Source organism: Phalaenopsis equestris, unplaced genomic scaffold (assembly GCF_001263595.1).
Source record: "Phalaenopsis equestris unplaced genomic scaffold, ASM126359v1 Scaffold000088, whole genome shotgun sequence".
In the NCBI taxonomy this organism is placed as follows: Eukaryota; Viridiplantae; Streptophyta; class Magnoliopsida; order Asparagales; family Orchidaceae; genus Phalaenopsis; species Phalaenopsis equestris.
The window spans coordinates 322,613-338,124 of NW_018164530.1; the positions used below are offsets into that span (position 1 = coordinate 322,613).

Genomic DNA, 15,512 nt, shown 5'->3' on the forward strand with positions numbered 1-15,512 from the left:
CTACGTGGCCAATTACTACTACAATTTCCTACTATGGTGGGCTACTATAACTACCAACCACGATATATGTGACGAATTATGACTACGTGACCAACTACTACTGCTACTTTTAATTATGGTTTTCATGGTCAATTGATGTTATTACAGTCTCAAACTATGACCTTCGTGGCTAGCTGATGCTATTGTAACCAGAAACTACAACATTTATTGCCAAGCACTACCTTTATAGTGACCAACCACGATATTTGGCCTACACTTTTGTTATTATTACTGATAACTACATTTTGTGTAGCCCAATTACAAGCATTAAAGCAAATGACTATTATACATATGTAATTACTTTGACTGAGTTAGACCCTATGATTTATTTTTATTATAGGGGTTTTCCAAAAGTGCCTTGGAGGCTCCTTTAACTATTTTTCTGTTATTTAAGCGAGTGCTAAAATTTCACACAACATTGAGATATTAATTATTAGTCTACCGTTGTGAATTGTCTAACACACAATAATACTTAATTCTTATTTAATTCATACTAGATCTTTATTAAAAAATTCAATAGAATAAGACTCTAAAAAGATTGGAACAAGATTTAAGAAAGATTATAAATATGTCTTCAACAAATCTCCATCATCCGACATGAATCTCGCGGCATCAACGCGAATTTTGAGGAAATTTTTTGAACAAGAAACATTCAGACTTCAATTAAGAGTTATATAAAACTCCTATTTTAGCAAACTTATGGTCAAATCAATCGACTCAATAGACAAACCTAATGAAATAAAAACTAGTTAAATCCAAGTCAAATCAAGCCATATAAAGTCATTAACCACTCTTAGAAAATTTTTGAGCACATTTGGAAGGTCAAATAGACACTCAATCTGAAGAGTTCATAGTCGAATAAAGCGTTTTGACGAAACGAATCAAACGAGTCTAAGATTGCTCAATTCCGATATCATTAAGACACTAAAATGTTTATCGAACGCATTTTGATCAAACAAAGTTCTCTGAACTGTCTTATTAAAATGATTCATATTTATGTATTAATTGCACCCAAAACATTACAAATAAAATACTACTCCTTACATTCGAAGAGGGGCTTGAGCCCTGAGAGAGAACTTGAGGCTTTCAGAATGAGCTGAAGTCCAATTCCATCGCTATTATCGTCAAAGGCCGCTGACAACTGTTGATTACCGCCGACAACCGTCGACCACCGTCGACCGTCGTCGACACCCTCCGATCGACGTAGGCCACTGTCGACTACCGTTTACAACCACGAACCGCCGTCAATCACCACAAATCATCTTCACCTATCACAAACCAGACGCCACCAGTTAAAGTTGTAACTTGAAAAAATCTGATAACCCTCTCCTGCCTGTGGGACAATGAATTTCTGTAATCATCAATTCATAATAGATTTTTACAAATGCGCCAAGTCCCTGTGGTTTTTTCCCTTACGAATTTTTCCACATAAAACTTCGGGTGCCATAACTGGTTGTTTTCTTTCATCTGAGTGTGTTTTGAATTGTCGTGCAACACTAATACGACAATCCATTACTCAATGACCACAAATTTTCTAGTACGTATCGATTATAATATAATTTTAATAATATTAAAAAATTATTTGAATAAAAATTGATTAATATTTGAACACTATTCATTTATTGATCCAAATCTCATTACTATATCATTTCAACATTCTTATAACCTTTTTTGACTCTGATTAGTATAAATCTTGATCATTGAGTAAGTACGCCGACATAAAAATACCATAGATGTTTCAATACAAAGTAAAATTTGAACTAATTTTGCAAGAAGGTCGATAGTGATGAATATTTCTCCAATTTCAAATTGTTATCGCGCACACAAGTTGACTTTCACAAAACTCATCCGTTGATTCAGGATTTACGGATTCAACCCATTCACAATTTAAATAAATTCTAATTGCTCAAATCTCATCCGTTGCGAGACAGCGCCTTAGGGTCTCGCTCTCATGGCCGCAGCTGCCATCTGTATTTCCACCAAAACGCCGTGCCCCATTGTCGCTGGCCGCGTACGCTTCCGCCGTCGTCTTCCTAGACAGCCCGTCCATTGCTCCGTGACGAGCGAGGTGGCTGTATCAGTTGGCTGCGGCGACGGCGATGGTTCCCCCGGTGGTCGAATCTTCGTTGACTGCGTTGTTGTTGGCGGGGGAATCAACGGCCTCTGCACTGCCCAGGCGCTGGCGACGCGGTACGCCCGGGCGGTTCCTGAGATTCTGGTAACGGAGGCTCGGGATCGCGTTGGCGGCAACATCATTACCATGGAGAGAGATGGGTACCTCTGGGAGGAGGGGCCTAATAGCTTTCAGCCTTCTGACGCGGTTCTATCCATGGCGGTATGCCCAATTCTTGTACCCTTTTGCGTTTCGGTTTTAGACATTTTCGTCCATCGAACTGACATGCCCATGGGGCATATGGCTCATACATTTAAGTAGATCAGTGAATTTCCTTGCCATGCACATACTTTTATGCTACATCTGGCTTTCTAGCAATGAGTGGTAGTTAACATTTGAAACATTGGAGTCTACACGTCCTTTTGAGGTTCAAGTATGCATCTGCTTTGAACTGCACATGTTTTAGAAAGCCACTGTGAAACAGCACTCCGTGCTTAATGCTGCGTTTGTGTCATCATATAGGTTGAATCGCATGTCCTTTCTTTGGCTAAAACTAAACTGAGTGCGTCACCAGCCCTTGCTTCTTAAGAATATGGTCGAGTATGTACTCTGATGGGAGTTGATGGTGGCCTTAGTAATAACTTTACTTTTTGCTGTTCAGTCTTTAACAAGTCGAAGTCATACTAATTACCCAGAGACGGAGCTTCTGCCCTTTTTAAATTTAAGGCGTTGTTGCTTTGTCCTTGATTTGTATTGGCTTGCTTACGACGTTAAGGTTGATTTGAAAGTTTACAGCATGCTGATTTTAAAACATTCAATTCAATAACTTTTTAATTCAAAGAATATAGAAATCTAGAATGAAATTCACACAGTCATTCCTGATCATTTATTCTCTCTCAAAATATAAAGATATATAGATCTTATTTGAGGCAAACTTTAAGCTAGATTTACTTATGCCATAATCGTGCCAAATGTAGTTTTTGAGACTTTCAATCCTATTATTTTGACAACTCCCGCTACAACTTCATTATCTGTCAGATCCAGGATTTATTAAATCAAACTATCCATAAGATTTAATGGTTTTAAGGAAAAATCACAAACCTTGAAAGAAATCCACTTAATTAAGATGCATCATTAAAAGATTTATGAAACTAGTTAAATTATTTTCTTGAGCCTTAAATAATTATGCAGAGCAAGTTTTTGATAACAAAAATTATGCTAATGACATCCAGTTATTTTTATATAGATGTATTGATATATAATTTCGGATTTTCTATCTTATGCCCACTGTATTATTGATGGCAGATGATTTATCTGTTGATTTTGGTTTAGATAATTTTACTTTATTTCCTCTTTAGTTTCCAGTTTTCTCATTGTGTAAGTTCATTACAGGTTGATAGCGGTTTGAAGGATGATCTTGTACTAGGTGATCCAAATGCGCCTCGCTTTGTTCTATGGAACGGCAAACGTCTTCCTGTTCCTTCAAAACCTACTGACATACCCTTCTTTGAATTGATGAGCTTTGGTGGTAAACTGAGAGCTGGATTTGGTGCTATAGGCATACGGCCTCCTCCACCAGTTTGTAATCATTAACCTTTTCAACAAACAATATACTTCTCATTTACAATCATAAGGTAAGTAATATAGTTTAGGTGAAAGGTTTCAGGGACATGAGGAAACAGTTGAAGAGTTTGTGAGGCGCAATCTTGGCGACGAAGTATTTGAACGCTTGATAGAGCCATTTTGTTCAGGTGAGCGACATTCCTTTTCTAGGTTATTTACGTGCTTGTACCTGGAATGCTCTGAGGACTTCTCGGCTAACCATCTAGCATAGAATGTCACTTTTACTATTGTTCCATCTCATGTCTTTTGATCTGTAAACTGTAATAAACATATCTATGTTTGTGTATTATAATATATTTCTTTAACTGTTGAATCACCTTTTTGTCGTCATCATTTGCTTAAGGCAGCTATTTAGTGTTGATTTTATGAATTTTTATTTCACTTTTGAGTGTTGTTTGAGTTTTTAAACTTATTATTCTTAAATAATTTCTAACAACTCGTATCCATGTAATCTTACATTTGTACTTTTAGCTTCCCAATTCTCAGATATTATATTTATTTATTTATTTAATGAACATATTTTCTATCATTCATTAGACACGTCTAATTCACCCAAATCATCACTAAATCATTTTCTTCGATACAGTCATTATTCATTTATTCTTTTTAGTTCTTTCAAACTATTTTTCTATTCTCATTTTTAACGCTCAACTTAAATGTAACTGACTATTTTACAAACAGGAATTTAGATCCATACGTAGATCCATACAGCATATTAGAGCTAATTGTAATTTTATAAAATTTATCATCAAACCTCTTTGATATCCTATTATCTCACAATCCTCTTGAGATATATATATTTTTATTTATTTTAATCATCAAAATTTAATACTAAAAATTATATTCTAATTTATACCTCAATTATTGTTCATAATGGATACAAGTTACTTTAACCTTTCGAGCATATTATCATCTTATCTTCTAAGAATATCGAATGATAATTATTAATGTTATGGCCACTAAAATTACATTTAAGGCTATAAGTAAACCGATGTACTTTATAAACATTGTAAACTAGGCTTTATTAAAACTCATTCAATTTTGCTCAAGTTAGTAATTAAATAAATTTCAATTTTTTTTTTAGTTTAAATGAAATAAACTTGAATTCAACCTGACTCATTTATTTTTGTCATTGAACAAGTTTTTTTGTTGTTCAACATTATTAAAGGATTAACATTTAGCTTTATTATAGCTTGTATATTATTTATTTAAAATTTGGTTGAATACAATGTTATTTATTCACTTTCTTAATAGTAATATAATGTACATTATTTTTTTAATATAGGGTATTTTAACGATTCTTGTCACTTATTTTTGTAATTCCACCTTTTTTTCCACACTTAAATACCGTTGCTTTAAGTTCTCCCCATTTATGTAAGGTTATTTGTTGAAGTGAGTATATTGATTCTGTGACTCGTGAATGCATGTTTACAAGATATGAGCACATATTTTATTTTTCTCCTCAATCCGTCCTGCATTTGAGATATCAACGATCATGCATACGAGCATGTTGTGTTAGCTCTAGAGGGCAAGATGATTGAAGTAGGTAGGGATTGGTATGTGCTTTGAATCCAATAATTGAGAAGTTGGTGCAAAAGTATTTTCCCATGTAATATTTTTTTTTCAAGTAAATGTTTGTGTTTAATTTTTTAAAGTTCACTAATTTATTAGTGAATTTGCTTATTGATTCGATATAATTCGTTCTTATTTCTTAATTAGAACTTAGAATTTTGTTGGTATTTATTTATATTATATGATTGTAAGAACATTTATCTGTGAGTTATTTATTTTCTTATTTAAATAGTTATATATTTTTTAAAATTAATTATATATTTATTGATTTTTGTTTTTTATCTAAGTTAGATTCTAACCTGCTGTAGCTGCAGCTAGGAATTTGGCTTTATGTCAAGCATATTGAGGAAGAGGCAAAGGTTCCTTAATTCTCACAATAATTGGCAGGCCATGAAATATGAAATTTCAGTTAAAATTTCATAACCAAAATTGAATTTTGTATTTTTGTCCTGGCAAAATCGCTCAGAATGATTTGAATTTTGAGTATAAATTTGATAGTAATTGATGAGAAACTAATGATGTTGTACTAATCTAATGGTTGAAGATCTATCTTTTGTTAAAAGAAGATTGAAGTTGTCTCTACTTTCTTAGGTGTTTATGCTGGTGATCCTTCAAAACTTAGTATGAAAGCAGCTTTCGGGAGAGTTTGGAGATTGGAGCAGAGCGGTGGTAGTATCATTGGTGGGACCCTTAAAGCACTTCAAGAGAGGAATAAAAATCCAAAACCAACTCGAGATTCGTAAGGCTATTTAAATGGCAAGATAATTTTATTTACCTTGATTTGCCGATCATTGTTGGCATGGATCTAAGTGCAGGCGTTTGCCAAAACCTAAAGGACAGACTGTCGGATCTTTCACGAAAGGTCTTTCTATGTTGCCCAATGCAATATGTTTAAGGTATTTTGTTTTTAATCCCCAAATTAATTAGTTTACATCATTGAAATAATTAAACAAAAAATTCTAATAAAATTATATTCTTACCTCTTTGTATACTTTTTAGTTACACCAACCAATTGTCTTGTCCTTCGTCTGTGGGAGCTTATGTACTGCATCCCTTAACTTTCTCATTTGTTTTTTCATTGCACCCCGCTTTAAGCACGAAGATATACCCTACTTATGCTGTTAAAATATTTTACATTATGTTATGCAGTTTCCGACACTTTTAATATATAGCAAAAGGTTTTACTGAAATTTAAATAAGGGAAAAACTTCTGGCGTTATTGTCAAACATGCAAGGGCACGACGGAGACATTGTTGCCAATGTATGCACTATGGTTATTCTTGTAAGAGATTGTAACTCTTTCATTTTATTTGGAAGACAAAGGCAATGCCATCTGTTTTACCACTCATTGCCTTTTTTTTCTTTTTGTTTTTTTTTGGTGGTGTCATAGCTTTTTGCTGAAATGCTTTTTGAGTTTTTGCTATCATTGTTTTTGTTGTTTGTGACTTGCAAGTTATGATACAATTTGAGTACGATTTTACTCTATTTTTTACTTATTTGATTTAGAAGGCTATTGTAACTGTGAATGAATTTTAAATGTCATAGAGTCTATGCTTTTTAGGTGTCTTCTCCAACTAATGGTATCCTTATATTTTTAACGAACTTTTGTTCTCCATATCTCTGTTGCCTGTCTGCTTGTGGATGTATATGACATTTTTTTTCAGGTTGGGCAGCAAAATTAGACTGTCTTGGAACCTTACTAGCATAAAAAAACGAGATGGTTTGGGATATACGTTAATTTACGAAACACCAGAAGGAATGGTATCAGTTGATACAAAGGCTGTCGTCCTGACCATTCCATCTTATGTTGCCGGTTCTTTGTTGCGCCCTCTTTCAGTGAGTTCCATGTATTCTTGTTGTGATTATAAGAATGGATATTGGTAAATCATGCAGATATATGTTTGTTTTCTACTTGTCATTTGCTTAAAGGCACTTCAATGTCTGATTATATATGTAACTTTTACCACTTGGATGTACTTTCTCGATTAATCTTGCAACCTCAAACAGCAATTGATCTCGATGCATCACCTCTTTCCTTAGATTAACTTGAGCAGATTGTCATTTAGTCATTACAAATGTTATACCTGTGATGCAGGATGATTTATGGTTAGAAATTTTTGTGCAACTGGTATGACACAATATACTTTCATGCAAAGGAAATTGAGCATTCATGGTATATAAAGCCGTCAATCAATTCCACTATCTGTTTTTTTTTTAAAATGCAAGCAAACATTCCTTGGGCTTAAAACTAATTAATAATGAAAATGAAAATGAAAAATGAAAGATAAAAAAATGTCAAAATGTCTTTGGACTATTTATGCGGTTTTGTTTTGTTTTATATTATCTCATGTGTTCAATTTAGTATCTTATACATTCAAGAAATTAAATGGGTTAGAGAAAAAGCTAAGGCGATTGATAGTGTTAAGCTTTAAACTTTTGGTATTCAAGTTAGAGTCGTACTAGAAATGATGTATGTGTAATTATATATAAGAGTTTGAAAGATAATGTTGTAAAAATTAGTGGAATTAGAGATAAAATTATAGCTCTAAAGATTATTGTTGATACTAAAATTCTTAATATTACAAGTATTTATGCTCCCTAAGTAGGTTTGAATATATTTTCAAAAGAGAAATTTTGGAATGACTTAGAAGAATTAATACAAATGATAATTCTTGAATAAATAATTTTTATTGGAGGAGATTTAAATGGACATGTTTGTAGAAGGGTAGAAGATTGTAGAAGTATTCATGGTGGTTAAGATTTTTGAGTGACAAATGAAGAAAGTAGAGTCATTTGGGTTTTGCTTTAATTTATGATTCTATTATTTCTAATGTGTTATTTAAGAAAAGAGACAAGCATATTATCACTTTTAAGAACGGTTCTAATAAAATATATTGATTATTTTTTTACGAGAAAAATAAATTATCGATATTGTAAATATTGTAAGACCATTAATTCTAAGTGAAAATTTAAGTACCCAACATCGATTATTAATTTTGAATTTTAAGATGAATTATTAAAAATGTGAAAAATATAATAAAATATTATCATAAAATTAGGTAGAATGCTTAAAAGACACAAATAAAATTATTTTTATGAGTGAACTTCAAGTTAATGTTCATGAAGAAATTAATACTATGTAGGATAAAATAACAAATATTATCAAACAAATGTAAAAGATATGTATAGTGAATCAAAAGAAAAATCTCTTATGAATAAAATTAGTTGGTGAGAAAATATAAGAAATAAGAAATTTTTTAATAAAAATTGGTTTAAAAACGAAAAGCTAGGAGATGTTAAAAAAAATATAAGGTGGCCATAGGGAGTCTGAAATAGTGATTTGAGATGATAAAAATTCTGATTTTAGTGATCGTTATAATAAATTTGATACTAAAAAAGATAATATATATATCTGCATCTACGTCAAAGTCGACGTTCGCACTCTCTGTCGCGGCTTGCGTCGCGATATCCATTGCTCGCGTTGTCTTCTTCCTCTGTCGCTATCGTTCCTCTGCTCGACATCGTCGTCTTCCACGCCTCTGTCGCTCGCAGCTGTCGTCTACGCCCGATTCTTCTGTTTCGGTGCTGCTCCTCCCTCGTGCTGCTTTGCACCCAACGACGAAACCACAGCTTCTTCCAGATTTTGCGGTTTCGTCGTTTCCTTCGCACCATTTATGTTGTTCGTGTCTTCTGCCTCATCTAGCTGCGGTTTGCTGAGATTGCCGCTACGGTTCATTTTCTGCGTAGCTTCGCCCTGAATCGTCTTTTTTTGCCCTCTGCCCGACTTGCAGGGCTTTTCTTTGCTGTGATGGAGCTTCCTCCTTCGGTTGAGCCCAGTAAAACCTCTTTTGCCCACATTGTGGGTAATCCTCAGGGGGAGACGACGGTTGTCTTCCCCTCAAGTCATAAAGAGAATCGTGATGGTACAGGAGACTGCCTCTTTGTTAAGACTGCATGCAGGAAGAGTGAGAAGACAACACTATTTTTCTTTGAGTCAGAAATTTCAACCTTGACTGACAAATTCAAATTTGCTCTCATTGGAAAATTTTAGTGGGGACACCCAACTATGAAAGTTATCAGGAAAAGTTTTGATGACCTCAAATTAGCAGAAAAGTGGAAAGTGTGACTCATGAATGTGAGACATATTTTAATTCAGTTAACCGTGCCTGAAGACTACACTCGTATTTTCTCCAAAAAATATCTTAACATTGCTGGTAAACCAATGAAGCTACTCAAGTGGTCTCCTGATTTTGACTCCAATCATGAACCTCCTACTGTACTATATGGTTTAGTTTAACTGGTGTCAAGCTGCATTTTGTTCATCATCAGGTTCTCTACTCTATTAGTGCCATACTTGGAGACCCTATGAAGCTAGATCTACCCACTTTCAATCTTACCAGGCCTTTGTGACCAGAATACTTATGGAAAGAGATATTATTTTGCATGATGTTACTGAAGTCTGGTTGGACACAATTTATAATGAATATTGACAACGAATCGTCATGGAGCATATACATTCTTATTGTTCTCATTTTAAGATGTTTGGGCATACTCTTGATAAATGTCATAAGCTTCACCCTAATTTGAAATCTAAATATCAAGTGAATAAGGATGGTTCTAAGGATATGTCTATACCATATGGAGAGAAAACTACCACAAGACAGATTTTGGTGTCTGATTCTATTGCCCCTGCCATTACTTTTACTGCGAGTGATGTGATGCTGACACCTTCAAACCCCATTGAAAATAATACTGATAAATTATTACTTACAAATGATAGTGTTCAGACTGATAATCAAGAGAGCCTCGTAGCTCTATTTCTTCAGGAAATATCCGATGTAGAGACAACTCATACTTCACATATACTACAACCTATTGTGGGTACTACGATTGGTATTCCTTCTGCTTCAGCTCTACTACCCCATCAGACTGATTTCTTCGGATGAGGAATGACAAGTCTATTCCAGGAGGAAGAATAAGAATGGAGACCGACTCCAACTCAGGAACATATTGGATGATACATTGGTTACTACTGGCAATGACAATCATCTTACCAACTTATTAGCTTGATCCATCCCTAAAACTAGAGACAGAGGCAAGACAAAATTTGGTCGCTCTCTAGGCACCTGATATTATGTATTTCGGCACTGTAAACTTTTTATTTTAGTATCTAATATATTTTCTGTTTTTTCTAGTTTTGAAATCTTTTGTGGTTTTTTGTGTGGACAGGGTGTCATGCTTGGGCGCTCCCACACATTGCATCTGTATCTTTTTTTCTATTTAATATATTAGTCTTTTTTGGGCTTTCAATATATATATATATATATATATATATATATATAAACTAGTATAATAAAAAGGTAATTAAAATAAAGATTTAGTTGAAACAAATTATATTAAGAATGAAAATTTTTTTTTTTCTTAGATGAGGATATTCAACATAGATGTGTGGGATATTTTGATAAAATTTCAATGAATATTGTGAAAGTACGATTGATTTTAGTGATCTTAATATAGTAAATAACAACAAAGTTTTTTTTATTTCTATCAGCACATAAGTAAACTAGAAGTTGAGGAGGCTTTAAATAAAATGAACTATAGAAAAATAGTAGGACCGGATGGTATTTTGTTACGCCGGTGCTTAGCATAAGGGCAATTTTGTCTTTTATGCACCTAAGGGTAGTTTAGTCTTTTATTATTATTATTATTATTATTATTGTTGTTGTTGGGTATAAACAAATTTATTATGTTTAAGGTTAGGTTTTTGCATGAGATTGATCATTGTATCTTAGGTTTAAGGTTTGTGAGAGATTTCCTTCATCTCACATTGTAGAAATTCAGAGAGATCGCCTATCTCTTGAATTGTAGGTGCTTATCTTTTGTTTTGATTTGGTATTCGAGATATAAATTTTTTGTTTACACTAATTTTTTATGAAAAAATGTGTCGATTTTGACATTGAATCGTATTAAAGCAAGTTTTGGGAATTAGATTGTGGAGCAGAAAGCCACGGCGGGATCACAACATTCACGAGCAGTGCAGGAGCTGCGATTCCGACATATAGTGTTGGAACCGACAACCGGAAAGCATCTTTTGTGATTGAGGAGCGACGCCATCTTCCTCCTTACGGCCGCACGTAAGTCTCACGGGGAAGCATCAACGGGATTGCGATGTGCAATCGAACAAGCGGGAAGCATCAACGAGATCGCGACGTCCAGTCCTTGTTGTCGAAGAGATCAAACACATCTTGCTCCTCCCGCTGCGTCTGAACGATACATATACAATTAGTGCTTGCTGAGAAGGTAACGTAGAGATGTATGGGAGTTCCACGCCGTCCTGATCCAAAACACGAATCAGGATCGTGGCATAAAGGAGTTACACGTTGAACCTTGATACAAGAATTTGGATCACAGTGTCTGGAGTTCCACACAGCTTCTAATCGCAAAACTACTTATAGGAATTCATTAATCGCGACATCTAGAGCTTTGCACATGTCAAAACCACGTACAAAAATTCTAAAGTTCATGATTTCAACATAAAGTAGTTCTGAAACCGTACAAGGAGTAATGATAGCTAAGAAATTAGATGATTTAGAGAATAAATTAGAGGAAGAGTCGAGTTAGCTTAAATTCGAGATGAAAGAAAGGTTTGCCACCATAGAAGTTATGTTTTCTTCTGTGGAAAACCAAATGAAGGGTTGTCTTGAGAGGTTTTCTTCCGCGAAGAATTGAATGGATGATCGATTTGAGAGCCTCGAGGAGATGAGAAAAATGCTTATTGAGATGCAATCCAAGACCCCGCCGACAGCTTAGTTTGTTAATCCTAGCCAAAGATTGACTGGAGAATCCACAACTAGTTCAGAAGATAAAGAGATTAAACACGAGGAATTTGAGGAAGAAAACATCCACCATCACAAATTTTCTCGTAGGGCTTCGATGGTTGGTGAATTAGAGATTTTTGATGAAAGGAGTTAGTTCGAGGCATTAAAGAGGGGTTATATAAAGGGTTGGGAGGAGCACATCGACAAAAGGTAAGAAATCAGAATGAGGTATGACTATTATTAAAGAAGGGAGTTTCACCCTATATACACGGCGGGAAACACCTGAGGGAGAGGAAGTTGTAATGGTGATGCTAGGGATTAGAAGTTGCAAATACAATTATTGAAGGGGAAGATACATATGAGTGGGTGTATCAGGTGGAGCGATACTTCAAAATGAATGATCTAACTTGGGAGGAGAAACTCATGACGACAGAGTTATGTTTGGAGGGGAAAAGCCTTGCTTGGTTTCATCGGAGGGAGACTAGATACCCGAGTTGTTTGTGGGAAGAATTTAATGATTGTTTGTTGGAACGTTTTCGAGCCATTTGAGAGGGAGACCTAGACGAGCAATTCTATGCCTTTAATTAGGAGGGTATTGCCATGAAATAGCTGGAGAGATTTGAGCTATTGTTGGGACGCTGAAGGGTATTCTGAAACAGGATTGGAGGAAAATTTCATGGAGGGTTTAATGCCCTACATATGGGCAACACATTATGAATATTGAAACTGCGATGATTGAGAGAGACAATGAAGCTAGCTTATATGGTGGAGGACAAGAACCAGATGGGGAAGCCCATCAGGAGCAGCACAGATGGAGTTCTGTATCAAACCGCTACAATCACAACAATACCAAAAGCTCAAACAGTAGAAATCCAGAGGGAGCTTGCATGGGACAAGAATAATGGCTACGACCAGGAGCGACGCTTAGGCGCTTTACATAGACGAATTCAAGAGAAGCGAGCCAAGGTATTATATTTTATGTGTGATGAGAAGTTTACTCCAGGACACCGTTGCAAAGATTGAAAATTACAAATTCTCATAATGCATGACAATGAGGTAGAGAATGAAGAAATACAAAACTGTGGTTGGAGGAACACTCACATTTTCTCACCTTGAGGAAAATTTGTCTTTTAGGGCGGTATTATTACGATGGTGCCTAGCGTAAGCATAATTTTATCTTCTCCCAAGGGAAATTTAGTCTCTTAATATTAAAATTGTTTTATAAATATGTTTATTATGTTTAGGGTTAGGTTTATTTGAGATTAAGTCTTGTATCTTAGGGCTTATAGTTTTGGGGAGATTTCCTTCTCGAATTGTAGGAATTGGGAGAGATCGGACACCTCTCAAATTGTAGGTGCTTATATTTTGTACTCGCTTGAGTTCTTAGTGTTGTATTGCATTCTTTTGGTGTTTGGGAAGTAAAATATTTGTTTGCCCTAATTTTTGTGGAAAAGCGTGCTGGTTTTGACGTTGTATCATATCATATTCTTTAGAAGTGTGAAAATGTTTAGTAAATTAGAGAATTTTTTGGCTTACTAAACTTTGTAATATTATTTTAAAAACTATAATATGCTTGATGAGTGGAGAAAGAGTTTTGGTTTTTATTTTTAAGTATAAAGGAAATGTACAAGAGTGTGCAAATTATTGGAGAATTAAGTTAATGTGTCATATATTAAATTTATGGGAGAGTTTAATTGAACATAGGCTACGACATGATACAAAAATCTATCAAAATCAGTTTGGATTCATGTCAGACAATTCTACCATGAAAGCTATTCATTTATTGAGAGGTTTGAATAAGAATGATCTACATATGGTTTTTGCTAATTTAGAAAAAGCTAATGATAAAGTTTCATGAGAAGTATTCTGCAGATTTATAGAAAAGAAAGATGTTGATATTGCTTCTATTAAAGTCATTAAACATGTGTATGCTAGAGCTATTACTTGTGTTTGAATACAATGATTGATCAAATGTTTTACTATTTTTGTTGGATTACATCAGCGATTAATTTTAAGCTCATATCATTTTGCTTTAGTTATGGATGTTCTTATTGGACGTTTACAAGAGGATTTACCTTGTTTTATACTTTTTTCGAATGACATCCTTCTTTTGGATAAGACTAGTTAGAGTTTAAAAAAATAGAATTATGCAGGTCAAATTTAGAGTCTATAACCTTTCGTTTTAGTAGATCTAATACTGAATACATGTAATGTAATTTTAGTAAATCTAGTGGCGGGGTTGTTTGATCAAGTCATTAGGAGCGGACCTTTTAAATATTTAGGGATTGTTCAAAGTTATGGTGATATAGATGGGGACGTTATTGGTAGAATTTAAGTTGGATGGTTGAAGTGGAGGAATGCATTGAGCCTATTGTGCGATAGAGAAGTACTGCTTAGACTTAAAGGAAAATTTAATAAGAAGGTGGTGAAACGTGCAATGCTTTATGGCGCAAAATGTTGGCAAGTAAAAGAGAATCTTAAAATTAAGTGTTGTTGAGATGAGAATACTCAGGTGGATGAGTGGTTTTGCACATAGAGAAAAAATGTGAAAAAAATATATCCGTGAAATGATTGGAGTAGCTCTAGTGGCAGACAAGACGATGCAGGAGCTTCCCTCCATGACTCCACACCCCATGTGAACATTGCTACAGTACCGCGCCCATCTATGTGCTGCCATAATCTCGTGACCATGCAGGCCGCCGTTTTTGGGCCTAGACCAAACTAGTCCAAGTGTTTTTGCTGTTGTGGAGTCGACTGGCCCTACTAGGCCACTCCTCGCTATCCTATTATTATATATTCATATTCTTGATATTTTAGGATTTAGTTTGTCGTGTGTTTTGTTTAGGACTGTTGCCAGTGCCGTTCTTCTCACTTCGAGGGCTATATCTGAGGGATTGGATGGTGCTTCACCTATACCCTCTCTCGAGGTGGTGATTATCTTCCCATATCTCCTTTTGCATACTTCCACATCTCTCGACTGTTCCATCTTTTCCACTAGGGTTGTAAAAGAGCAGAGCTTGAGCGAGCCCAGACTTGACTTGTGTTCGACTCGTTTGAAACTGCTCGTGTTCGTAATCGGCTCGTCCTTGAAATTGGCTCGTGAACAGTGTGTTCGTGTTCGACTCGATTTAAATATTCATATTTGTGTACGGCTCAAAATTGACTCGTTAAAGTTAAATTGAAAAAATAAGATGTAAAGTGTTTGATTCGAACCTGAACCAAATTTATGCAAAAGAAAATATTAACCACGTTACCACACGAGGTGTTATGATTTAAACTTATATATAAATATAAAAAAATATATATATATATATATATAATATTATTATATAAATAATATATTACAT

At 34.7% G+C, this 15,512-nt stretch overlaps 1 protein-coding gene across 1 annotated transcript in view; it reads left to right on the forward strand.

Moving 5' to 3' along the window:
• The first annotated feature begins 1,926 nt into the window (after positions 1–1,926).
• Positions 1,927–15,512, forward strand: part of LOC110019933 (protoporphyrinogen oxidase, chloroplastic) — a 20,993-nt gene continuing 7,407 nt past the window's right edge. The window contains exons 1-6 of the mRNA XM_020717815.1: positions 1,927–2,374; positions 3,545–3,730; positions 3,819–3,903; positions 5,939–6,086; positions 6,163–6,243; positions 7,012–7,183. Of these exons, the coding sequence (XP_020573474.1) occupies positions 1,991–2,374; positions 3,545–3,730; positions 3,819–3,903; positions 5,939–6,086; positions 6,163–6,243; positions 7,012–7,183 (1,056 nt within the window). The 5' untranslated portion in view covers positions 1,927–1,990. The remainder of the gene's footprint in view (positions 2,375–3,544; positions 3,731–3,818; positions 3,904–5,938; positions 6,087–6,162; positions 6,244–7,011; positions 7,184–15,512) is intronic.